This window comes from Pieris napi, chromosome 13, assembly GCF_905475465.1.
Source record: "Pieris napi chromosome 13, ilPieNapi1.2, whole genome shotgun sequence".
NCBI classification, from domain to species: domain Eukaryota; kingdom Metazoa; phylum Arthropoda; class Insecta; order Lepidoptera; family Pieridae; genus Pieris; species Pieris napi.
The window spans coordinates 4,678,399-4,705,821 of record NC_062246.1 but is presented as its reverse complement, the minus strand read 5'-3'; the positions used below and the strand labels follow the sequence as shown (position 1 = coordinate 4,705,821).

At 33.1% G+C, this 27,423-nt stretch overlaps 2 protein-coding genes across 4 annotated transcripts in view; both read left to right on the top strand.

Annotated features, from left to right (window-relative positions):
- Nucleotides 1-27,423, top strand: part of LOC125055415 (cadherin-23) — a 47,571-nt gene that overhangs the window by 1,541 nt on the left and 18,607 nt on the right. For 2 of the 3 annotated variants that reach the window (XM_047657875.1, XM_047657872.1), the window contains exons 2-13: nucleotides 17,764-18,108; nucleotides 19,157-19,308; nucleotides 19,822-20,043; nucleotides 20,567-20,858; nucleotides 20,975-21,147; nucleotides 21,434-21,631; nucleotides 22,183-22,376; nucleotides 23,773-23,973; nucleotides 24,490-24,604; nucleotides 25,512-25,674; nucleotides 26,137-26,294; nucleotides 26,943-27,098. In XM_047657875.1, the coding sequence (XP_047513831.1) occupies nucleotides 17,922-18,108; nucleotides 19,157-19,308; nucleotides 19,822-20,043; nucleotides 20,567-20,858; nucleotides 20,975-21,147; nucleotides 21,434-21,631; nucleotides 22,183-22,376; nucleotides 23,773-23,973; nucleotides 24,490-24,604; nucleotides 25,512-25,674; nucleotides 26,137-26,294; nucleotides 26,943-27,098 (2,211 nt within the window). In that variant the 5' untranslated portion in view covers nucleotides 17,764-17,921. Of the gene's footprint in view, nucleotides 1-4,254; nucleotides 4,358-17,763; nucleotides 18,109-19,156; nucleotides 19,309-19,821; nucleotides 20,044-20,566; nucleotides 20,859-20,974; nucleotides 21,148-21,433; nucleotides 21,632-22,182; nucleotides 22,377-23,772; nucleotides 23,974-24,489; nucleotides 24,605-25,511; nucleotides 25,675-26,136; nucleotides 26,295-26,942; nucleotides 27,099-27,423 lie in introns of those variants that run through there. The other variant, XM_047657873.1, reaches the window with a different exon arrangement.
- On the top strand, nucleotides 871-1,951 carry LOC125055416 (prostaglandin reductase 1-like). Its single transcript, XM_047657876.1, has one exon. The coding sequence runs from the start codon at nucleotides 909-911 to the stop codon at nucleotides 1,914-1,916; it is 1,008 nt and encodes a 335-aa protein (XP_047513832.1). The 5' UTR covers nucleotides 871-908; the 3' UTR covers nucleotides 1,917-1,951.

Genomic DNA, 27,423 nt, shown 5'->3' with positions numbered 1-27,423 from the left:
GCTCAGTCTTTTCGATGTGTAATTAGTATTTGATTTGAAGAAAAATTCTCAAAGGCAATAGAATAGCCACATACGCAGAATTTACACACACATTCACTTTATTGCGAATAACATTAGTTTTAATCAAACAATTCATAGAACTAAGTAGATCGTGACGGATCACCGATTATGGGTCAGCCAATTTTGTATCCATAAAAATTGTTTATCATCGAAGAAAGTGTTGCCATAATCTAATGCAATAAACCGTAGTGGCCCTAATGTAATTCAGCCATTATTGAAATAGTAAATTGTGAGTTAAAATTAATATTTAAGATTTTTTTTTTTCTATACTTTTTACCTTATATGCGTAGACGCACGAATTTTTAAGTTTTTCTATATTACAATTGCACTTAATCCTCTCTGAATAGACACATTTTTGAAGAGAAGTATTGTTCGTATGAAGACTAATGCTACAAAATCTTAAATCAGTCTAATCATGGCCTTTATATTGTTATCTATTATTTTAATACAAGTTATCTTAATGCCTAGTAATGGATGGGAAATAAAAACTTAAAGGGAACGGAACTTGTACTTCTTTAAAGTATGTTACACAGCAGCGATGTCATGCTGACGTTTTTGCCGACTTGGAAACCGTGTGAAATGCGCGCTAACAATAAATTACTTAGCTGGTATTTTGAATACCCAAAGAGAGTTTTGATTCAAATAATTTCTAATGGCTACATTTTTCGTACTCTTTATAATTGTGCCAATCTTCAAAAAATACCTTTATCGATTCCTAGACAAAATCAAAGGAATTTGCTTTATAATTCACCGATAAAGATATATTTCCGATTATTATATATCTATTGATATCAGAAACTCGATAAAATACATATCAATTGGTTAACGATAGTCACAGTCAAGGCAACATGGTGAAGGCACGAAAATATGTTGTGAAGAGACAATTTGAGGGAGTCCCAAAGAGAGATGATTTTGAGATAGTGGAATATGAACTACCATCACTACGAAATGGAGAAATTCTTGTCAAGACCGAATGGGTGAGTGTAGATCCTTACCAAAGAGCTTACAATCGGAGATATCCAACTCCCTATGACCAGTTCGGTTTCTTAGTCGGTGTTGTAGAAGACACCAAAAATCCTAAATATTCAGTTGGAACTAGAGTTGTTACACATAAAGGCTGGTGTGACTATTCTATTGTCAATCCGAACGAATCCTCAACCATGAGTAATGTTGTGTACAAATTACCCGATCTCAAAGGCCAGTCACCCATCCACGGTTTAAGTTCCGTAGGTATGGTTGGAGTAACAGCCTACTTCGGACTTCTTGAGATTTGTCAACCGAAAGCTGGAGAAACCGTTGTAGTTACCGGTGCAGCAGGAGCCGTGGGATCTCTTGTTGGGCAAATCGCTAAGATTAAGGGTTGCAGAGTGATTGGATTTGCTGGTTCTGATGATAAGGTGAATTGGCTTCAAAACACCTTAGGTTTTGATAAGGCATACAACTACAAAACAGCCAACATAAATGAAACTCTTAAGATTGCTGCTCCTAATGGAGTGGACTGCTACTTTGATAATGTGGGAGGAGAAATAAGCAGTATTATTATGAGTCATATGAATAATTTTGGTAGAGTATCGGTATGTGGCAGCATTAGCGCCTACAATGACGATGTGTCCCAGCTACCTAGAGTGCCTCTTCTGCAATTTGATATCACTATGAAGCAATTAAAGGTTGAAGGATTCCTCGTACATCGGTGGCTCACAAGATGGTCTGAAGCATTTGTCGATCTCACCAAGTGGCTTCTGGAAGGAAAATTAAAAACAAATGAACACATAACCGAAGGCTTCGATAAAATTTACGACGCCTTCATCGGAATGTTAGCTGGTGAAAATACTGGCAAAGCAGTTGTAAAAATATGAATAATTATTGTAGATAATAAATTATTTCTTACTTATTTGAATTTATTATTTATAAGTAGTAGATGACTATGAAACGTGATATTCAAAGATATCTCCACGATAAATCGCATTTTCAAATCAGTTATTATCTGATATGTGAGGACTTGTCGGTAATTTTATCGTAAAAACTACATATTATCTTTACACCAATTTTGGAATTCCGAACAAACAACCCAAATACCATTCAAACACTTAATTTTCTCTGATAAAAATACCCAGAGGATATCAATCCTCTAACTCTCCAACTCCTGAAATTATACAAAAGCCAACTAAATAAGAACTAGGAGCTCTAAGATTAAGTTCTATAATCAAATATTTTAGGCGGCTGTTAAATGATTAAGTCTCAAGTAATTATAATAAACTTTTCAAAAAGTATTCAAAATACAAGTAGCTCTGGGAGTCCAAAGTAGCGTTGCGACACGCTTTAAAATAATACAGCTTTAACTTAAAGGTTACCTAAATAAAAGGTAGAGGATATTAGTTTACAACACTACCCCGGAGACAGGATACCGGATACACTGCGGGCAGCGGGACTCGGGGTACGGTCGGTCGCGTCGACACGCTCTGTGCCCGCGTCACTCACCTGTGGAGACCATTAGGCGAATGCCCTTGTATAGCTTTTTAAACTATTACCCGACTTTGAAACAGAATCATTATATGGAGACTAAGGTTGCTACTTGCTTATCATCTTTGCAGTTTAAGGATTACGGCAACTGACACATTTGCAAGGCGTTTGCTAGTTGAAATTTGAGAAGTGTTAGCCTAGTGGCTTCAGCGTGCGACTCTCGTGCCTGAGGTCGTAGGTTCGATCCCTGGCTGTGCACCAATGGACTTTCTATCTATATGCGCATTTAACATTTGCTCGAACGGTGAAGGAAAACATCGTGAGAAAACCGTCATGTCTTAGACCGAAAAAGTCGACGGCATGTGACACTGGAGGCTGATCACCTACCTATTAGATTTAAAAATGATCATAAAACAGATACAGAAATCTGAGGCCAATACATAGAGAGGTTGTAGCGCCACTGTTTTTTTTTTAATGAAATTACCATTCTAATTTTGCATGTATATTTAGGATCTTCTTGACCTAATGTCCTAAGAGGCTTAATGAGGTAGAGTCTGGTCTCAGTGAGTCTTCTTTGCGTTCGATCTCGAGCCTCGTATTTCACCTCGCTTCAAGGCTCTCTCTGCCTCATCTGCAACTTTACGACGCCTGGTTTGCTTGGGACGGCCACGCATCCGCTTTTCTTACGGATTCCAATGTAGACCCTGCTCAGGTATATGATTGGAATCTACGGAGTTTATGGCCTATGGCTGGCTAGGTAGGATCTTCTTGATTATACATAATTAAATTTTTAATGTAATGTTGACTTTTACCTTATAATGACAATATATACATTTAGAAATAAGTATTTTGTTGTACGTAATGACTTATGACCGAATAAATTTTCTTTCTTTCAAGTGAAACTTGAACTTATGTTGCATACGATATCTTTTTAATTTCGGTCATTGTATAATATATATTAACATTTTAGTTTTAGTATTTTCTAGTCGTAAAGGATCATGCCGTCCAGAAAAATCATTCGTGTTAAAAGTGAATGGATTTTAATATCAAATAACGACAAGATAGCCCTCAAATGTTGTATCAATTACTAAAGATCTACATTTACGTAATCAGGGTAATTTTGTGGTTAGTTTTACATTTAATCAGTATTCTTTAGTTTAGTCTCTACGGCGGTCTTCTGTTTTATTTTTATTGCCAGCCTATATGAATAGTGTTGATCAGAAATTATGTATTAGAGGTAAAATTCAAAATCGGGACTTAGTCACACAATCAGAAGGCTAAGTGAAACTCTGTATGTCAAATTCAAAATGTTTTGGTCAAAATGTCAGGTATCATCTACTAAGGAAGAATTTAGTATTCTGACAACCTATTTAGGTTTGGTTATTTCGAAGTCACTTAAAAAGGAAAAACGTGTTAGAAAATAATAATTTTAAAAATTTAAAGCAATTTCAGGTAAACAAATATAGTATAAAAATATTTACACACATATTTCGTTGAAACTACTGTGACTAAATTCGATGATGATTATAATCGAAAAACACTTGTATTATGCTACGACTTTAAATGAACAATACCTTTTTTAATAACTTACTTAGGTATGTCTTTGCTTGTTACTCAGTGCCAGCAAAGCTTTTCTCAATAATCTAAAGGTCCGATACGTATTTTGGTAGCAAAAAAACATAAACTAGTCGCAATGACATTTTACAATGGCCTTCATAATATTATTCCTTTTATTAGCTACTTATAAACCTTTTATTCCTGTTCGTATTAAATAAAATACAAATTTAAGTGGACGACGTCGCGTATATTGTTGCTTTAAGAGTGCAAATAATGAGCGGTACGTAATTTTGTAAATTTATTATTTTCGATGTTTTGAATTAAAGTCATGATTACGCATTATGTGTTATCCCATATCGAACGATTTGAATTTATTTACAATCAAGCATACAGTATTTACAATTTTCTTAACCTACAAAGTAATAATTAAAATAATTAAAAATTATAAAAAAAACATAACAAATTTAAAAAGTTTGGTCCTTTTTTCGTGTACCTTAAACGCTGGCAGCATTACCTCGCTGTATTGCGATGGGTACTTACGTTTCGTTGAGCCAGGAAAGTGCCAGATCTGGGGTCACCAGTACTATCTACTAGGCGCCAACTTAAAGCTTTAATAAGCGCCTGTGCACTTGAACCCTACGGCTCAAGAGTCTCTACTCCAAAGGGAACAAAATCGAAGTTGGAGGAAAGACTCTTATATTTGTGCCGTTTATTATTTTCTGTCAGCTCTGAGGCTGGCTGCTTTTTTGCTTTTTGTTGAATTTATTGGTTTTAATATTTAATCTAATCTATAATGTTTTTAACAGTTGAAACTGATGACAATCTATAGTGGAAGTTCTATACAGCTAAAGAAAAACTATGTGGGGTAGATAAAAGTCTCCGTACATAATAATAAAATAACAAGTATCTGAAGTATTTCCTAACAAATTCGAATTAGGGTCCTTCAAGAAAAGAGCGTACCAATTCTTAAAAGGCCGGCAACGCACTCGCAAGCCCTCTGGCATTGAGAGTGTCTATGGGCGGCGGTATCACTTAACATCAGGTGAGCCTCCTGCCCGTATGCCTCCTGTTACATAAAAAAAACATAAATATATAATAATTATATGTAAAATGCGTTTAGGTTTGGAACCTTAACTATTACATAACTTGTTACAATGATTTTCCATAATTGTATGTGTGAAAAGTGTGCAAACATGCAGATTCACCATATTAATTTTTTTTCAATTTGTTTCCAGAAATTATATACATAATAATTGTCTTTTTTTTCTTTACATCGTTAACTTATACAATCATTCCAATTTTAATCTCAGCGAAAGTTACGTATATTTTTCGTACGAATTGAGCGATTGCGTGCGTATACGCAGTTACAGATTCAGTTTGTAATAGTAACATAGTCTAAAGGAAGCCCTGTAATTAAGTGTAATTGTGATACTTTCGCTTATAAAAAGCGGTTCACCTGCTCTGTATCACCCGGACATTTAATTCACTGGTTTATTCTAGTTAAAAGCTGTTTAACCTTGATATAAGCATGTTATTACTACAATTTAATAAATAGTGTAACAACACCCGGGCTCTATATCTAACCAATTATAACATTAACGAGTGGTAGATGTTTCCATAGAAAGCGTGTTTTCCGTCCATTCTATAAAAACATCTACTTACTTGTTTTTTTTCCGTAGGCTTAGTAGGCGGTAGTAAATAGGTAATCTTTTAACATATATTACCAATAATTAATTAATACAATTCTGTAACAGAAAGTGACATTAAAATTTGCATATTTTATTGAGAGCAAAATATTGTATTTCTATTATATTTTATTCATTATTCTTATAATTAATAAAAAAAAAATACTAAATACTTTAAGTGGATCGTTTTGTTCCTACATACTTTTTATGTGAACACAAATTTAATTAAGGTTTTCTCATGACGTGTTAAGCCGATTTGTGTTCTCCAATTTCAGAATACATAATCGTATTAAGTATATCAATTTACTTCTTTACTCAAAGCTTCTTTCTTTATTATAATTATAGTTTAAAAACTTCTTAAGAATAAAGTTACGTAAACTCAAATCATAATATAGTACCTAAGCATTACTCACAAAACATAAAAAAACCCTGATTTTGGGAGTTGGTTTGAATTGCACAAACTGTTTTTGGTACCAATGTTATGCAAAGATCTTCTATAGTAACTTATTACAGAGTTTCTCTCAGGCTCTTGTCGATAAAGCAATAAATGAAAAGGTCTTTGTACAAAATGTATCTCACTTTTATGGCTCTATAAGTATTATGGTAGATTGATAATTATCGTAAAAAAGACCTTCAGTTCCTAACTCTCTCACAACTATCGTTTGAATTCATTTTAACACACACGATTTAAAGATGGAACATTACATGGTAGTGTAATTCTATTTTTAAAATAATCTTGGTTCTTTAACAAAACTGCCAGTTCTTACAACCATTCGTTCCATATATTGACAAACTCCAGGCAATAGGTCAGCGCTATATACAATTAGTGAAATTAAAATGATAAAATGTCTAATGAACTAACGGAGGGTTAGCTTTCACTCGTTTCGATGAGCGATTTGAACTCCTTTCTGCGAAAAGTAAACGCCGTTCCGCACATAGCACACAAACACACGAAATTCGTGTATAAATAAAATACTTTCTCGAATGTTAAAGGAATAAGAAAAATACCTTAAAAATTCACGTAGAAAGTATATTAAATGTGAATTGTATAGTTTAATATTTTAAATTGTATGCTAAAGAGAAATTGGTAAGGAAGATAAAAGACAAATACGTATATTACAATATTTTTTTTACATTAACAAACACCGTCTTTCTTATATAGTTTTTTTGAAATACATGTGTCTTTATTAAGACATCATGGAATATTACTATATAGCCTAACTTATGACTAATAAGTAATTAAGTCTAAATTATTTAGTATTAAAGAATTATATAGTTTATGACAAGATTTATTTTATCCAAACCATACGATGTTAATACTATAAACAATATCACAATTATATCAATCCCGCTTATTTTACCATATTTTACGCGGGTATAATATCGTTTCAAATTAAATAATAGTATGTATATGTCAACGTAAAATTGTAAAAACCGTTAGATTGTAATCTATCTCGCGAGATTGTAAACTGTCGAAAGATTGTCAACTCAACATACTGCTTGCAATTTAACGTATTATTATTCGGTAGTTATATGAAATTGTTGGGAAGTAAAATTAATCTGTAATTGACCAAAGAAGTTTGAATGATAACTAAGTTAGTGTAGTACAATCTACCGAATACCAATAACCGATAACCGATAGATTACAATCTAACGGTTTTTACAATTTTACGTTAATATAACTCTGATAAAATTTCCGAAAATTCCCATGCTGTAGTGCTTATAAAAGCAGGGTTCAATCTCCGCAACTCTCATTCATTTCGAACATCGGCCTTCACACTCAATGCGTCTTTTGTTTCAATCAGACAGGATTTCAACGAACTGTTAACATTTCTCATCTACGCATAGCTTTTAGGATTACAGAAATGCGGTGGCTGCAACAATAGCTCTTCGAATAAAGCAACCGAGCAAGACTACTTTTGTTTTAAAATAAACAAAACAATGTTTTATTGTTCAGTTATATAATTAGGTATTATATCGATCTCTAACTATAATGAATGAAGGATTTGTGACAAAAACAAATTAATCACAGTAAAGAAGCCGAATTTGTTATTTACAACTGGTATATAGCAGTCCTGGGAACTGTCTTCATACAATAAGTCTCTATAGTCCGGTCAGTTTAGACCAAATAATGAGAGTGAAGTTACATAAAGTCCCAACAAGCTGACGATAACAACTTTTATAACTTTTTGAATCGTTATATCTCAGAAGCGGTGGTTCGTAAGAAAAAAGTATTGATACATTTTTTATAGATAATTGTATGATGAACTTTTATGATAAAAGTTACTGTTTTGCTGAAAATCGCGAAAAACTCATTTTTTTGACCTTTGACTTTGAATATTTTTTTTTCCTTACACGGGAATGATGGGGAACTTCTAGACATTGTTTATAATTATGTTTTGAACAAGTTCACTGAAATTCAGCTTGTTGGGACTTTATGTAACTTCGAATGTCTAAATTGACCAGACTAGGTACTATACACGAAATTCAATAGTAATTTGTTTTTAAATTAAGTTTCGTTTAATTACCGTATTCGCAATTAATATAATTCGTAGATCACCAAAACGCTATGTTTAATAACCCGTTTAATTATTCCTTTCTTAATAGATCACATGATACACTTTCATAACCCTTTTCAATTATTTCACCTACAATTCACATCACTGGTGTCATCATAATGGGGGACATAGCATGAGGTCATTTTTAATTACATTTTATGTAACTCATTGTTTTGAAAGCCCGGTGCGTGCGATCCATACAAATTTCAAGCTTTTATTACTCAAAGCGTGTCTACTTTATAAAATTTGCTTATGTAATTAGACTAGTCAGAGAGATTCTAAGCCCTGAGTTCGTAGGTTTGTAACCCGGTTGTGTATCAATGTATTTTTCTTTCTATAAAGATTTACACTTGTATGAATTAGAGAACCGGGACTGACTGATGTCTATGTCATTAATACTTTATCAAAATAAGCTAGTATGTAACTAGATGAAAGTGATTGCAATAGACTCTTTTTTTTTTTTTTTAAGACAATTCACGCCAATTGACCTAGTCCCATGCTATGCTGGTGAAGCTTGTGTTATGGGTACTAGGCAACGAAATGAAATGAAATGAAATGAAATGAAATAGTTTATTCTTGCAAGTAGGACTATATAAATCACTTTTACAATGTCATCCTAAACTAGATGAAGTCGACATTTCCTAACTGACTGCCCTGAGAAGAAATGTCGAAACAAACTCGGGGGTCTTAGTCTCTTTTATAGTCCAGATAATACAATAATAAATTGGTGTAAACAAATGCAGAGTATTTACTGGACTGGTCTTTGGAAGAAAGAACCAGATCGATCTGAGCAAGCCTGTGCCAGCAGACGGCTAGCATGCCCCGAATAGCTCATGCAGCTCAACCATTTTTAAGGGAGCTGCACAACCCGGTACACAACAATACCGCCAGTGGCACCATAAAAATATGTGGGGCAACAACTCACTCAGATCGCCAGCCCAAAATAACTATAGACTAAAATGTATCAAATTATAAATCAAGCAAAAGAGTTTATGATATACCCGCATAATGTTTACACTTACAATGGATACAAAATGTATTTTTAAGGTGTACCTTAAAGCAAGGAAAAAATAATGAAATTGAAAAATATAATCGAAATATAAACATTATTCACTTGGCATGTCAAAGTGTAAAATATTGTATGCAAAAGCACAAAACATGTCAGTATTGTAGAAAAAGAAAAAATGAATATGCACTAAGCACAAAACATGTCAGTAATATAGAAAAAAAAAATGTAAAAAAATGAATATGCACTAAGCACAAACATGTCAATAGAATAAAATAAAATGCATATGCAAAAGCACAAGACATGTCAGATTGTAAATATGTACAACATGCAAAAAAAAAAAAGTGAAGGACAGCTTAAAAAAACACAAGCGATAGCTGTATAAGCGAGCAGCTCAATCCCAGGCGTTTCTATCATTTAAATAATCGGATACCCTGTAATATCCTTTAGTTAATAATTTTGATTTAATAAAAAATTTAAATTTCTTAAGGGGAAGTTTACGAACATCCATAGGAAGTTTATTGTAAAAGCGTATACATTGACCCATGAACGAGTTGCTTATTCTATGAAGGCGAGTAGCATGAACTGTTAAATTATTTTTGTTCCTAGTATTTCGGGAGTGAAGATCAGACAATTTGACAAAATCCGGTTCGTTTTTGTAAACATAAAGTAAATTTTCAAAAATATATTGTGAAGTTACAGTCAGAATGTTTATCTCTTTGAATTTCTCTCGGAGAGAAACTCTAGGACCTAAGTTATATATAGCGCGGACAGCCCTTTTTTGTAATAAGAAGATTGTATTAATATCCGCACAGTTTCCCCAAAGGAGAATGCCGTACGTCATCAAGCTATGAAAATAACTGAAATAAACAATTCTGGCAGTATCCACATCAGTAATTTGTCTAATTTTCCTTACAGCATAAGCAGCTGAACTGAGCCTTCCAGACAATTTGTTAATGTGTGGGCCCCACTGTAGTTTGGCGTCAACAGTAATGCCAAGAAAAACAGTTGACTCAACAGGGTCCAACTCTACTCCATTCAGTTGTACATTGGTGCTTAACTGCCTCACATTAGGCGTAGAAAATTTTATTAATTTAGTTTTACTTGAGTTCAAAAGCAGATTATTAACATTAAACCAATGGACAACCTTAGATAGTGCCAAATTAACTTGGTCAAAATTTTCAAGTTGACGCTTAACTTTAAAAACAAGCGAAGTGTCATCCGCAAATAATAGGATTTTGTGATCATCCCTTACACAAAAAGGTAAATCATTGATATAGATAAGGAATAAGAAAGGACCTAGAATTGAACCCTGCGGAACACCCATAGTTACCACAGATCCTTTTGATTTTTTGCCATTAATATCTACACTTTGTATTCTATTGTCTAAATATGAACTGAGAAGTCTAAGAGCCTTATTTCTAATGCCATAGTGATGTAGTTTCTTGATAAGTGTGTCATGGCAAACACAGTCAAAAGCTTTGGACAAGTCACAGAATATGCCTAAAGCATCCTGTGAATTCTCCCAAGCCTCGAATACATTTTTGAGTAGTTCCACACCTGCATCAGCAGTAGACCGACCCTTAGTAAATCCAAATTGTTTGGAGTGAAAAAGATTCTGTCTGTTAAAATGCTTTAGCATTTGCTTTAAAATTATTTTCTCAAAAATTTTGCTCAGTGTAGGCAAAATTGAGATAGGGCGAAAATTCGTAGGATCGGTTGTACTACCAGATTTGAAGAGTGGAATCACCTTGCTTAACTTCATTAAGTCCGGAAACACACCAGATGCGACACAAGAGTTGAACACAATTGCCAGAAATGGGGAAATACATTCAATTATTGAGGATATTATTTGAACTGACAACCCCCAAAGATCGGTGGACTTTTTTACTTCCAAATCTTTAAATGCATCTAGAATGTCCTTAGCACTAACAACTGTAAATTCAAAACTTGTCCCACATTCTGCGACACAGTCTTTAAGTATGTTGTATGCGGAGCCGGAAGACGACAACAAAGTTTGAGTTGTTAATACAGGAATATTAGTGAAAAAAGATTCAAACTCGGTTGCCACCTCCAAATCCGCCCTAACATCTATATCATTAATTTTAAGATGAAAATCATTATTCTTTACTGTGGTTCTTCCTATTTCAGAATTAATAATATTCCAAGTAGTTTTAATTTTGTTTGCAGAAGATCGTATTTTGTTTTTAATGTGTAAAGATTTTGCGGCAGCGCAGGCTCTCTTAAAAGTCTTAGAGTAATTTTTAACATACTCCCTAAACCTTTCACTATGATCATGGTTCCTTTCATTATATAATTCAAATAATCTTATTCTGCTTTTAAAAATACCTGGTGTTGCCCAGTCACTAAACAAAACTCGATCACTAACAGAAACTGATCTAGATGTAAAAACTTTCTTAAACTGAGAATTAATCATGTTAAATAATTAAGAGTAAGCTTGGTCAGGGTTATGGTGATAAGGCAAACCAGGCAGTTTTTCATTTAAATTATTTTTAAAAAGTTCTAAACGATAACTGGTTACTGGAACAAAATTAACATTTTTTCGATTTGCTTTAACAATGTCTTTAGTAAATGAAACCAACTGGCCACAGTGATCTGAATCTAACAGATTAATAATTGAATAAAAAGTTGGCTTCACATTTGTAAAAACATTGTCAATACAAGTGGCACTGGTGGCAGTTATTCTAGTTGGCTCAAGGAAAATATTATATAAATTATATGATTTCAATAAGATTAAAAATCTATTAACAATACTAGATTTATCTAATAAGTTAATATTAAAGTCTCCACAGACGGCCACTGTTTTATTAGTATTAGATATTTTTATTAATACATCTTCTAGGATTTTTTCAAAAGTATCGTATAAAGTACTAGGGGGCCTGTATACACTCAATACAATGAACTGCTCAAGCTCAATACATGCTATCTCAGCAACTCGCTCAACAGACAGGCTCACTATGTCGGTACGTTCTTTAAATTTAAGATTATTCCGAGCAATAATTAAAGAGCCTCCACGTATTAAATTAACTCTGCTGAACGAGCTGGCTACCAGATGATTGTTGAAGCTAAACATGAACTGGTGGTCCTTTAACCAATGTTCAGTAATACATAAGATATCAATGTTATTACAGTTCATGAACAACTCCAACTCCAATTCTTTACCCATCAAACCCTGAATATTCTGATGTACTAAATTTAAAATATGCTTATTATTGATTTTATTATTGACATTTAAGGAGTTTGATGGATCTCCTAATAAACAACTATGACTAGAACTATTGCCAGAGATCACCTATTTTGTCTTAAAATCTAATTTAAATAATTACTTGGAACAAATTCCAAGGTATCTTGAGAAAAGGTACTATTATCTATCTGCTCAATAGGAGCAGATTGGTTAGCCAAACATTTGGCTTCGTTCAAAATACAATATGATAGCGAATTTGCTACTTGTCCAATATAATAATTACAAAGATAATAGTTATCTTTTGTCAAAAAGTAATTATAACTAATGATGACATTAGTGTCAATAAATTCAAATTGTTTATTATACAGTGTCATTGTATGAATTTTATTATTGCATCTGTACCTAGCATTGTTTTCGGTCTGTGACATACCTTTTCCATAAGGAAAAGCAAATAAGACAACTTTATTTACATTAAGTTTTGATAACTTTTCAAAATAACTGATTAACATGCAACGGATATACATACATATTATAGATAGACATATAAATACATATTTAAACACCCAAGACCTAAGCACAACATCAAATGCTCATCACATCGATGTTCGTCTCAGCCGGGGATCGAACCCGGGACCCATGGATACGCAGGGGTACTAACCACTAGACCAAAGTTCGAAGAGAGTTTGTATAAGTACCTACTTTTTTGTCCATTGCAACAAGGAATATGTTGCATCGTCTAAGCACTACAATCAAATTTAAATGCCAATTATAAACCATTACTATCTCTACTGTTAATTGAGATATTTTAATGTTCAACAATCACCAATTGTTACAGAAGGTTTTATGTAACCCACAAAAACATCGAAGTACATTTTATTCGTTTTATCTAAATTCGTTATGCGGAATTGGAAATGTTTTAGTGTAGCCGTAAAAGTCGTAACAGAAATCTTTTTATATTCCGTGGAACTATTTTGCAAATTTGCCTAATTATTTGTATTACATCATTAACTCATTCTAGATTCAACGTTTTTATATTAACACATACATAATACTAAATTCTATGTTGCCACGAAGCTTGTGACCGCCTCTGAGTTAAGCAATGAAACGCTGACTTTTGACACTAGCAGACCGGCCAAGCGTTGCTGTGGCTAAGATTTTTGTTATATTACATAGTAGTAAACTTTTCAAGAGAAACGTCAAGAGAACACCAATCCACCATGCTTTTTTGGTGGTTATGCCATTAAATTGTAGCTTATGTGAAACGTTGGTACTTTCAACACAGCGCCATCTGTTAGAATTGTGACTATCAAATAATAAACAAATATTTTGCAATAAAAATAATATTGCGGATATAAATTGAGATGTAAGCTATCCTGTCTTTTAAGTTAGGTCAAACTGCACACGGTGTGCAAATTTGATTGAAATCGGTTAAGTGGTTTAGGAGTCCATAGCGGACAAACAACGTGACGCGTAATTTATATATATTAAGATATATACCATATACTCCAGACATTTATTTCATATTAATCTAAACAAACATTTCACACTCCACTGGCTGGCAAGCTGTGCAAATATCAAACGCAGTTTTATAGTAATAGCCGACCTTAAAATAATGACTAGAAATGTTGCAGCGTGTATAGCGTTTAATATTTTATTAAAACCCCTGAAGCTGACTTAACTTACCAAATCCATAGTAACCGTAAAACCATATAGTGATTGCTTCATGTAGAGATTGTTATAATAAATATTTGTATCGGCAATTTGTAGAATAGCTCTCATCTCCGAGTTAGACAAGGTATGTGTTAACGAGACAATAAGACACGGCCAGTTAGCAGGCAGCCTTTGACATGCACTGGTTCCCATACCTTCATAACCCAATTAATCTTTTACTAATGCAGTTTCTCTAACTTCATTAAGGTAGCAGAAAGCTCTTTTAAATCGTCGTAGATTCTATATTCATTTAATGGTGAGTCATCACTGCAATTTATACGAAAAATATGAAGTTACCTGTGGATAGGATGCTTAAATATACCGCTGTTTCTTTTAATAATTTTATATTATAATATTTAAAGAACTTTATTTCTCATTACAAAAAGAATGTATTTTATTATGAGAAACTTAATATAGTACGGGAGGTAGCAACGTTTGAAAAAAAAGAATTTTAGGTCAGCTGATTTTGTGATATGTCTTCCTTCTTGCACTTCCGGTTAGAGTCTGGGCAATCTGGCTGGCGGTAGTGGTTGCGTTCATTAGTGCGCATCCTATCTGTCCAGCTAAAAATCCTGGATTTTAAAAGCATTTTAAGAAGCGTAATTTTTAATTTTTCCTTTTTAAATACGTCTACCTGACATACTTTTTTTATTGCCAGACATTTTTCACGTTGCTAACTATGTGCCAGACGCGATTTTAAGTATTATTTTTATGAAAATTTCAAAGCATTTTAGAATGTCTGTAATTTTAATATTATGTTATTTAAATATAAGGAAAACTGAAAATGAATTTGCCAGACATTAATTCGGTTGTTAAGTCTTGAATTAAAATGATAAAGTTTTGCAGTATGATGAAGCATTGCATTTTAAGAAGCGTAATTTTTGATTTTTCCTTTTTAAATACGTCTACCTGACATACTTTTTTTATTGCCAGACATTTTTCACGTTGCTAACTATGTGCCAGACGCGATTTTAAGTTTTATTTTTATAAAAATTTCAAAGCATTTTAGAATGTCTGTAATTTTAATATTATGTTATTTAAATATAAGAAAAACTGAAAATGAATTTGCCAGACATTAATTCGATTGTTAAGTCTTGAATTAAAATGATAAAGTATTGCAGTATGATGAAGCATTGCATTTTAAGAAGCGTAATTTTTGATTTTTCCTTTTTAAATACGTCTACCTGACATACTTTTTTTATTGCCAGACATTTTTCACGTTGCTAACTATGTGCCAGACGCGATTTTAAGTTTTATTTTTATAAAAATTTCAAAGCATTTTAGAATGTCTGTAATTTTAATATGTATTATGTTATTTAAATATAAGAAAAACTGAAAATGAATTTGCCAGACATTAATTCGATTGTTAAGTCTTGAATTAAAATGATAAAGTATTGCAGTATGATGAAGCATTGCATTTTAAGAAGCGTAATTTTTGATTTTTCCTTTTTAAATACGTCTACCTGACATACTTTTTTTATTGCCAGACATTTTTCACGTTGCTAACTATGTGCCAGACGCGATTTTAAGTTTTATTTTTATAAAAATTTCAAAGCATTTTAGAATGTCTGTAATTTTAATATTATGTTATTTAAATATAAGAAAAACTGAAAATGAATTTGCCAGACATTAATTCGATTGTTAAGTCTTGAATTAAAATGATAAAGTATTGCAGTATGATGATGATTGCTAAATATGTGCCAGACGCGATTTTAAGTTTTATTTTTATAAAAATTTCAAAGCATTTTAGAATGTCTGTAATTTTAATATTATGTTATTTAAATATAGTAAAAACTGAAAATGAATTTGCCAGACATTAATTCGATTGTTAAGTCTTGAATTAAAATGAAAAAGTATTGCAGTATAATGCTTGTAGTACGAGCATAAAAAGGAATATAAAATTAGATTAAAATTAATAATCAACACTTTATTTAAATTGTCCTAATTACTAAATGTAAGTTATGAATAATTAATGCAACGTGAAAAATGTCTGGCAATAAAAAAAGTATGTCAGGTAGACGTATTTAAAAAGGAAAAATCAAAAATTACGCTTCTTAAAATGCAATGCTTCATCATACTGCAATACTTTATCATTTTAATTCAAGACATAACAATCGAATTAATGTCTGGCAAATTCATTTTCAGTTTTTCTTATATTTAAATAACATAATATTAAAATTACAGACATTCTAAAATGCTTTGAAATTTTTATAAAAATAAAACTTAAAATCGCGTCTGGCACATAGTTAGCAACGTGAAAAATGTCTGGCAATAAAAAAAGTATGTCAGGTAGACGTATTTAAAAAGGAAAAATCAAAAATTACGCTTCTTAAAATGCAATGCTTCATCATACTGCAATACTTTATCATTTTAATTCAAGACTTAACAATCGAATTAATGTCTGGCAAATTCATTTTCAGTTTTTCTTATATTTAAATAACATAATATTAAAATTACAGACATTCTAAAATGCTTTGAAATTTTTATAAAAATAAAACTTAAAATCGCGTCTGGCACATAGTTAGCAACGTGAAAAATGTCTGGCAATAAAAAAAGTATGTCAGGTAGACGTATTTAAAAAGGAAAAATCAAAAATTACGCTTCTTAAAATGCAATGCTTCATCATACTGCAATACTTTATCATTTTAATTCAAGACATAACAATCGAATTAATGTCTGGCAAATTCATTTTCAGTTTTCCTTATATTTAAATAACATAATATTAAAATTACAGACATTCTAAAATGCTTTGAAATTTTTATAAAAATAAAACTTAAAATCGCGTCTGGCACATAGTTAGCAACGTGAAAAATGTCTGGCAATAAAAAAAGTATGTCAGGTAGACGTATTTAAAAAGGAAAAATTAAAAATTACGCTTCTTAAAATGCTTTTAAAATCCAGGATTTTTAGCTGGACAGATAGGATGCGCACTAATGAACGCAACCACTACCGCCAGCCAGATTGCCCAGACTCTAACCGGAAGTGCAAGAAGGAAGACATATCACAAAATCAGCTGACCTGAAATTCTTTCTCGAAAACGTTGCTACCTCCCGTACTAATATGTATATTGTATATACGAACGAGAAACACGTCGCCCTTTTGAATTGGTTAAAGGCGCTAATATTACGAATTTTAGACGGTAATTGATTAAATAATTGCACATTCCATACTTAGTAGACTTCTTCAAATAATGTGTACGCTACAGGCGTTAATTGTTACGTAACTAATATAATTTGGATTTTTTTATTTATCCCAATTAAAGAATATTATGTACTAAAGTGTAAGTTTGGTTCAGAAAACAGGAGTACTTGGTATCGTTTTCAAATGCAATAACATGTCTGCTGTATTCTACTTCACTGACTTCTATTATAAGTCACAGTGCTTTAATTGAAAGTGTTTATTTCATAAGAGCAAATAAAAATTAGTCCTATGTACAGAACTGTCAAATTACCTCATAATTGTGAAATATAGCGCGTCCAAAGCAATTAACTTACACCTTTCATTGTCACCTGTCTCTTGCAGTTGCCCGCGAATAACCCAGCACGTACGAGACATTAACAAGCCGTCAACACTTTCACCTGTACAGCACAGGCTTCCCACGGAGAAACCGTGTGAGGGAAAATTCAGGGAAAATGATCTTTTTCACAATAACATACGATATCCGATGCTGTAGGTGAACGATGTATACAAGAGCCAACAATGCGAAAACTCCACCCAGAGTTAGATTAAAAGTGCCACGATTAAGAGACATACTTATATTATTATTTCTGTGCCACGTAGTAAGAGGTAACCGACCACCGAGATTTCTTATAGATGGACGATCGGAAATAGTTATAAGACTGAAGGAGGGGCTGGACACGCCAGTGGGTGAGTCAATTTTTGATACCAACAATTCTTTGTCAGGTTAAGTCGGAACACATTGATGATAAAAATGTATAAGAGTATTTGAAAAGTAAATAGTTTCGTCATTTAGGCTTTAATTTATTAATTATTAATATAGTGTTTTCAAAACACTTCTGAAGCAGAAAAAAAGCAGGTTCACAAAATAACAAACAAACTTTAATGTAAAAAAAATATAATATACTAGTGGACCCGACAGACGTTGTCCTGCATGATATTTCAAGCGATTAGTAAAGCAAAGTATGAAAGTACCGACTGCAGCGCCATCTGGCGGGCTGATTTGTGAATCTAAACCATTCCCAGATCCCCTTGAACACACACAAAAAATTTCATCAAAATCGGTCCAGTCGTTTGAGAGAAGTTCAGTGACATACACACTCATAGAAGAATTATTTATATAAAGATGTACTTGAATAACCTGACTTTAGAACGTGAACTTGCATCTTAACCACATTAACCACAGTAATAACAAACTTAACGATAGATCGATAAAAGATAAAAAAAGTTGAGACTATAGAAAAGCTAGGAATCAAGATTGACTTTTCTTTACGTTAGTCAGTATGCTTATAATCATTATCGATTAAAACCAACCTATTTCATAATATTCATAATATTATCAACGCCATCACAAATAGCACAAAGGCGCAATTAATCGCTCTCATTACAAAAGTTCATTGAACCTTAATGTGCATGCTAAGAGCATTTTCCACACAACATTGTGCATTAAACAAAAGTTAGGTTGAGTGTAACACGAGACAGACACCCGGAAATTGGCTTAAGGGGAACTTGTTTCCAAGACAACAAACACACAACATGGGAAGGGAAGCCCTAGTGGTACCACTTAGCGGAAACCCACCGATATGATTCATCATACCTATTGAAGTACATTATTTACTTGTAGCTTCTAGTTAAACTTTTATGTTAAATGGTTATATTATATTGGTAATGGTTATATTTGAAATTTGGCAGCAAGCTTGCGTTTGGAAAGTTTTTTATGCAAGTTTACTTTTTCTAGGTAGCCTTATATATAGACTAAGAGGAGTCGACCCGGACGGTGATGTTTTACAATTTGGTATTCGCAACCAAGTTGGTAGTGATATTTTAAAAATAGAAGCCATTTCATCCAACGAAGCAAATATATATTTAGTTAAGGAGTTAGATAGAGAGGTAAGTAATATTTAACTGGGTCATAAATATCAAAAAAGAGTTTTTATACGTGTGTCCTTTCGTAAGTGATACGTCATTAATTATTTTGTCAATCTAAAAATATACGCGTTTAAGTATATGGGCTTGTTTTTCGAGTCTGTAATGGGACTCTTGGTTAAATTACTTGCTTTTTTCTATGATAATGTTGATGGTTCGATTCCTAACATTTTTATACACCTAGATAGCTATGTATCATTTATCGGTGAACTAATAAGTCTCCGTCACAACTAACTTAGTGTTGGTACTTAAACGCTCCGTATATTAAACGAAATACTTAAGGAAATAATGGTTACATAAACACGTTTGTTCGTAGGTACCCAGTGAATACCATAACTATAGTTCAATAAGATAATAAAATCAGTATTTATTGGTTCATAGCCTAAGTTATATAGAATAATAATATATATTAGAATACTAATTATACAATATGTCGATACCTAAGTATGTATAATTACTTTTTAAACAATTTTCCAGGTGCGTGACGAATACTCTTTCGTTCTTACCCTAACTGATGGAAATTTGGGTGAGGGTAACTTTATAACGCAAAGCTTTTTATTGTTAGTGGAAGACGTAAATGACAACGAACCAATTTTTAAACCCTACCCCTCGGCATTAACCATAAAAGAAAATGATCCCCCAGGAAATATAATAACAACAGTTGAGGCCACTGATCTTGATGAAGGAGCCTATGGACAAGTGAGTAACATTATGTTAATATTGTTCGTCATTTGTATAATACGTGGCTGTGTCGTTCCGTTATTTAATTATCTTAATTTCTACTTAGCACTTACTACTTTCTCGTACACTTCAAGCGTTTGGATTTCCCGCCAATTATTATCAATAAAAGTTTGCCATTGTCATTTTAAATAGACTTCTGCTATAGTCCGTGAACACTTCAAAGTTCACCTCGTTTGTCAAATGTCAAATCGTAAGCAATGACAATCATATCAACAACAACAACAAATATTTCTTATGATATTTTAACTTTAAAATATTTATAACAGTATTTAATATTGATTTTTATATGCCATAAAACTACCACGTACAGGATAACTATTACCTTCTGTTTGCTAATTCAGATATCCTTTTTTAATTAACTTTAAATCATCAGGTATACATTTATATTAAACTTTTATATAACAATGAAAAGGTTAAAAAATAACAAGAGGCAGACAAGTAATCCACAACAATAGAATTTTATGTTACTGTGTATTTTCAGGTTCTTTATCACTTGCAAGAACTCGATGGAGATGTGAATAATTTTTCAATACAAACAGTCAATGGAAAAGGTGTTATACGATTAATAAATAAATTGGATTACGAAAAAAAATCACTGTATCAACTTCGAGTACTTGCTGTGGACAGGGCGAACCAGGGAAGAGTAAATACTGGAACTGCTGCTATACTTGTAAAAGTTCAGGACGTGGAAGACCAGCCTCCAGAGTTTGTTGTGGCCACACCAGTTACTCGAATAAGCGAAGATGCACCTATCGGAACATCTGTATTGCAAGGTATATTATTTTGCTTCTAGTTTGAGCACCGTTACTTCATAATTGGTTTAAAAATTATACTAGGTATGACATTTGGTCACATATTCGAATATATAATTTTACTTGATTTTATATAGTCAGGGCTGTGGATGGGGACCGTGGCATCAACAACAGAATATCATACAGTGTCATATCAGGTGGAGAAGAGCATTTTGAAATCGACAGTAGCTCAGGCATTGTCTACACAGTTAGCTTACTGGATAGAGAAGACCCCAACAATAGCAATGGAGCATATATTTTGGAAATTTTGGTGAGATATTTGACTATTAGTATAATGCATTTAAAAATATATGGTTAATTTAAAGGGTTGTTGCAATGTGCCTTGCCTTTAAATTTTGTTTATTGGGAAATTATTCTCTATCCTATAGATTTTACTCAGGTTCTTGGTAAACACAATGTTTTAATTGGAAGATAAACAAAGTAATATCTTCCTAGATTAGCAATAAGAAATTAAAATTACGAGCAAGATAAATGTATAAATGTGTCTGCCCCATTGCTCAGTTATGAACCTAAACATATGTATATATTTAAACTAGGCTACTGAGGAATCCCACATAATATCACCTCTACCAAGTGCAACTACAGAAGTGACTATCATTGTAACTGATGTAAATGATGAAACACCAAGGTTTCGCAGTGACAGCTACATTGGAGAAGTTATTGAAAATGCTCAGCAAAATACACCTATTACCTTTTTAGAGGATGCCATACCAGAAGTGTATGATTTTGACCAGGTAATAAAAACATTCTTAATCAAGTAAAACTGTGATATTATAACTATAACTACCAATATAATTGTTTATTTATTATCAGTGTGATTGTAATGGTTGTACCTTCAATACAGACATTTAAATTTACATTGAAATATATCTAATTTATTATTCATATAATTCCCTAATATAACTGGAAAATCCCTATTGTATGAAATTTTACAATTGAATAATTAGGGTATTTATAATAAACATGTACTATATATCTTAATATATATATTTCTTGTGTGCGTGTGTATGTGACTGAACTCCTCCTAAACGACTGGACCGATTTTGATGAAATTTTTTGTGTGTGTTCAAGGGGATCTGGGAATGGTTTAGATTCACAAATCAGATCGATAGATGGCGCTGGAGTCGGTACTTTCATACTTTCATATCCTAATCGCTTGAAATATCAAGCAGGACAACGTCTGTCGGATCCGCTAGTGCAAATATATTAATTTTATACACCTTAAATTATTAGTAGATAAAATCCCATTCAATCACAGCATTTAACATCTCTGTTCTGTTTTCAGGGCAAAAATGGCACATTTGAATTATATTTAGTTGGTGACAATGGGATTTTTGATGTTACACCTTTCAAAGGTATAAATGAAGCATCATTTTTAATAAGAGTCAATAATCCGCTCTATCTTGACTATGAGAAGGTAGCGGTGATGAACTTTAGTCTGGTCGCCAAGGAAATTGTTACTAAGGATGCTAAAATGAGGTTTGTATACAATTTGGTCTTCAAAAAGAAGTTGGCTTCATGAGGTATAGTGCATGTAACTTAGCTATCCTTGGTTTGATTTGTGGTGAACCAAAAATTAATAATAAGTTGTTTTCTCATTAATCTGCCTAACATTTATTTAATCAATATTTGTTTTATTAACAATTCTTAGATTAAATTTATTCTTCTGTACAGATATGCCTATATCTTGTCATTTATTTATATGTAAAATTACATTAAAGTGATAAGGGCAAACATTCAAAGCAAGAGGCCAAAGTGAATTTCTGCTACAAAGTTTTTATATCCTCATTCATTTTTAGAGTAGTAGGTGATCAGCCTTCTGTGCTTGATACACCTCTCTGGGTCTTGGGTAAGATGCCAAAGCAAAGACTTATTACTAAGCGTGACTTCCTTATGTCAGAACTGTAGTATTTGACTTACGGAAGTCATACTTAACATTCATTCTAAGTCTTGCCCTAAAGTTGGTTTGATCATTGAAACTATCCATTCAAAAACACTGGTTTATTATGAAATACCATAACATCTTCCCCATTAAAAGAGAACATTAAAAATTGTATAAACTATTTCCTAACATCATTCCTTTCTAGTTCTTTCTAGTAGCTTGCAACGTTGGAAGTTGCCTTGTCATACTCTATCTAAAGGCTGATTTACACAGGGTCAGTAGACAAGTCAGTCGCAGCGCCAATGTCGGCGCCGCGACTGACTTTCACTGTTTACATGAAGTAAGTAGTAGTGGTGCGTTTCTCAGGATGAGCACACGTGTGTGAAGTCAGTGGGAAAAATAAATTCTCGAAAACAACTGAAACGACGATTTAATTATTTGTTGAAAAATTTATCAATTTTGCTGTTGAATGAGTTAATAGAAATGGTAGAAAATGAGATAACTAAAAATAAACGACAATGGGTAAGAAAATAGATTGACGATAGAAACGAAACTGGTGGCTCTGCTTTGTTGCTGAAGCAATTGCGATTTGAAGATCCTGCGGAGTACAAATTGGCCATATAATTGCACCAAGTTTAAGGTTTCGTCTCCGCTAAGCTTCATTTTTATCGCCAGCGAAAAAAACGTGGTCACTCTACAACGCAGCGACAGTGAGTAACCACGCACTGACTTGTCTGTTTACACGGGGTTTATTTGGCTGGCGCGGGGGTGCGCGGGTGGCGGGGGGCGCCAACTGACTTTAAAATATTCGTGTCCGAATATTCAAGTCAGCGCTGACTTCAAGCCACTGTACTGACTTCAAATCAGTTTACACAGGGTTTTTTTCGGGTCAGCACTGACTTGCCTCGAATTTGTAGTCAGTTACTGACCCTGTGTAAATCAGCTCTAACAGTATATGAATAAAAGCTTAGGAGATATTTTTTCACCTTTCAGTGTTGTACCAATAACAGTTCATATAAAGGATGAAAATGATAATTATCCAGAATTCACCCAACAAATATACACAGTGTCAATACCAGAGAATTGTCCTGTGGGCAGTACTGTGGGAAGAGTGCAAGCGCTTGATCATGATTCTGGAAACTTTGGTACTATGGGAATCAGATATACCGGACTTAGTGGGAGTATCGCTCACTTGTAAGTAGTTTTTATAATACCGTTTGACCATAGCAGCAAATTATATTGAGAGAGGAGATGGTGGAGATATAGTGCGCCACGGTTTACGTGCTCATCAAAATCGGTTTGAGTCGTATTTTCATCTACGGTTATACGGGATTTGAACCCGAGACCTCATAATCTATTTTTATTTATTTATTTATTCAGAAGATTCACAACACAATACAGAAATAGATGTATATATATGTACCATTATAGGCCAATTACAAATCTTCACATAGGTATAGTTTTTTTTTTTAATCTGCAGTCGAATAATCTGTGGAAAGTTCGGCAATAAAAAACCCGACAACGCACTGGATAATTTGGTGTTGTAACTTTCTATGGGCAGCGAAAAATCTTTTCACCAACTTTTTATGTTAGATTTGGGTAATAAGGGCCGGCAACAGCATCGTGAGTTTTCTGATGTAATGTATAAGAATATACACGCATTAAACCAATATATTAGATAACTATATCATAATATTAATAATGTTTCAGGTTAAATTTGAACCCAATATCTGGAGAAATAACCGTAAAGCAGGCAGGTGGAGACAGCTTTGACCGGGAACTGATATCGCAACATTATATTACTGTTGAAGCAAGAGATGATTTGGTAAATATATATTAATCTCTTATAGCAGTAGTAACAAGGGTGTACCAATTCTTAAAAGGCCGGCAACACACTTGCGGACCTTCTGCTATTTTAAGTGTCCATATGCGACGGTGAGTGAGCAGTGTTGGCCTAGTGGCTAAGGCATGCGACTCTCATCCCTGAGGTCGTAAGTTCGAACCCCGGCTGTGCACCAATGGACTTTCTGTCTATGTGCGCATTTAACATTTGCTCGAACGGTGAAGGACTACATCGTGAGAAAACCGGCTTGCCTTAGACCCATAAATTCGACGCCGTGTATCACGCATAGGAGGCTGATCACCTACTTGCCTATTAGATTGACAAATGATCATTAAACAGATACAGAAATCTGATGCCCAGATCTAAAAAGGCTGTAGTGCCACTGATTTTATAGTGTCATAACAGATGAACCTCCTGCCGTTAGTACAGAGGCTTTTCATTGAACGTTTCATTAAGTTTGCTGCGACATATATATTATACATATCAACGAACAAACAAATAACCTTTTATTAAATTATAACAAATAAAACCTTTTAAGCTATTGCATAGATTTTTATCACGGGCTTTGAGTGCGGCGACCTAATCAAGAAATTCCGTAACGAAAAAAACCTAACACACGATGACGTAATATAGATGCGGCAAATACGCGTTAGAGTGGGACATACTATATAGGCGTTTTAGTCTGAGTCTGGTAGAGTGGTAGATTGAAATAATATCAAAGAAAAAACTTGAATTAATATCAAGGAAAAACAAATACTGCATAAATAAATAAATGATTATAACTGCATAAGTTGATAAAAAATGCTATGCAATAGCTTTACCGCGGCAGTTCCCGAGTGCTACACGTTTTTTTTTGTGAGATTATTTGATTTACTGAATATTTTTTTAGGGTAAGGGCAATAGAAACACAGCACAGCTCATAATAAATATAGATGATGTTAATGACAATGCGCCAATGTTTTTGGCAAACAAATATGAAGCGAGATTGCTTGAGAATGAACTTCAGTTTGAGAACCCGTTGGTTTTGGAAGCGAGGGATTTGGATTTAAACGGTAAGTTTATATTTAATTAAAGTAATATTTTAACTGTAAATTGCTTTTAATGGTCTATTATGTAGTTAAAAACCCCGTCTTACAACAAGCAATAATTAAACCGAATACTTTACGTAAAGTTAATTTTTTTTTGAACATCCAGTCCTATTTTGGAACAAAATAAAAACCACTAACACCTGTATCGTTATTTGTAGAGATTTTATCTATTGTTTTATTTTTTTAAATAAAATCATAGATAAATTAGATTAAAAAAAATATAAACAAATAATTCACACTACACAAAACAAAAATTCAAGTTTTGTTTGTTAGGAAATTTAAAATATATTTTGTCAACGTGCATCAACGTGTACCTTCTAGAAAAAAAAATCTGATAAAATTTAAATTATTTGTGAGCATTTGTGGCATATTTTTCTAAGAAAGTCCAGTCCATAATTACGAAATTTTAGCATGTATACATTTTAGGAACGAAAAACAGTCACATGGAGTACGCGATAGTAGGCGGAGACTATAAAAGCAACTTCTCAATAGACCCAAACCTGGGCATCATCACTCCCGTCACAGGACTCGATTTTGAGCACATTCCGGGAGATAACACCAACATACGACCTATACATTTAACTGTGAGTGATTTATATGTAAGCTAATTCTAGGAAATATATTTAGATCTTAGTATAATAAATACTATAGTGACAAATTGACTAAAGATTTTTTTATTAAGAATACAAAGTACCTATAGATTAAAGGAAGTGTTGGCCTAGTAGCTTTAGCGTGCGACTCTCAACCCTGAGGTCATAGGTTCGATCCCCAGCTGTGCACCAATGTACTTTCTGTCTATGTGCGCAGATAACATTCACTCGAACGGTGAAGTGAGGAAACCGGCTTTAAAGTATACAAAGTATAATAGAAAATTGAAGCATTTTTTAACTTCTTGATTGATTTCCTTGTATACAATAATATATCTTTATATTTTATTTAAATTTTTCCATTATAGTGATATATCTGTTTTTTCCTGATAAATAAACAAAATAGCCTATTGTGTCTTAGGCAATAATCCGTCACGCTGGCTGATTGGCCGATGACAAACGCCGTCTTTAATTAATGTCCTTGACAATAAATATTCTTAAAAAGAAATATACTCTAAACATCTCATAAAATGTAACGTAATCTAACCTTAATTATTTCCAAGAAACGTACGGAAGGCGAGAAATGTCCTAAGAAACAGATCAAAATAAATGGTTATAGCGCCACTGAATTATTTAAATATCTAGGTCCGTGCACGTGATTTCGGATCGCCGCCATTATCGTCGACCGCGCCCGTAATAATATACGTACAGGACGTGAACGATCACGCACCTGCCTTCACGCAAATGATATACAAACGAGCCATACCTGAAGACATGCCTGGTGGGACTAGCGTTATTGAGGTATTTAAGCTTGAATCTATATAAGTTATATTCATGATCTTAAAAAAATATTGGTTGTTTGTAAAGTAGGTTTACGATCGAGATGTTTACGTGATAACGTCTTATTGGTGATATAAGTTTTTGGGAAGTAAGGAATTAATGAAGATAAAATTTTTTTCAAATTTTAAATTACATCTATCGTTTTATTCACACTTTTGATGATAAATTTCGGGTGTAAAACGACAAGTTTACTTATTCGACTATGATATACATTTTTCTTCATACATTCACGGAATGACTGGCAGCGCTCGAGATGAGACGGGAGATCGGTCCGTCTCTCTCTCGT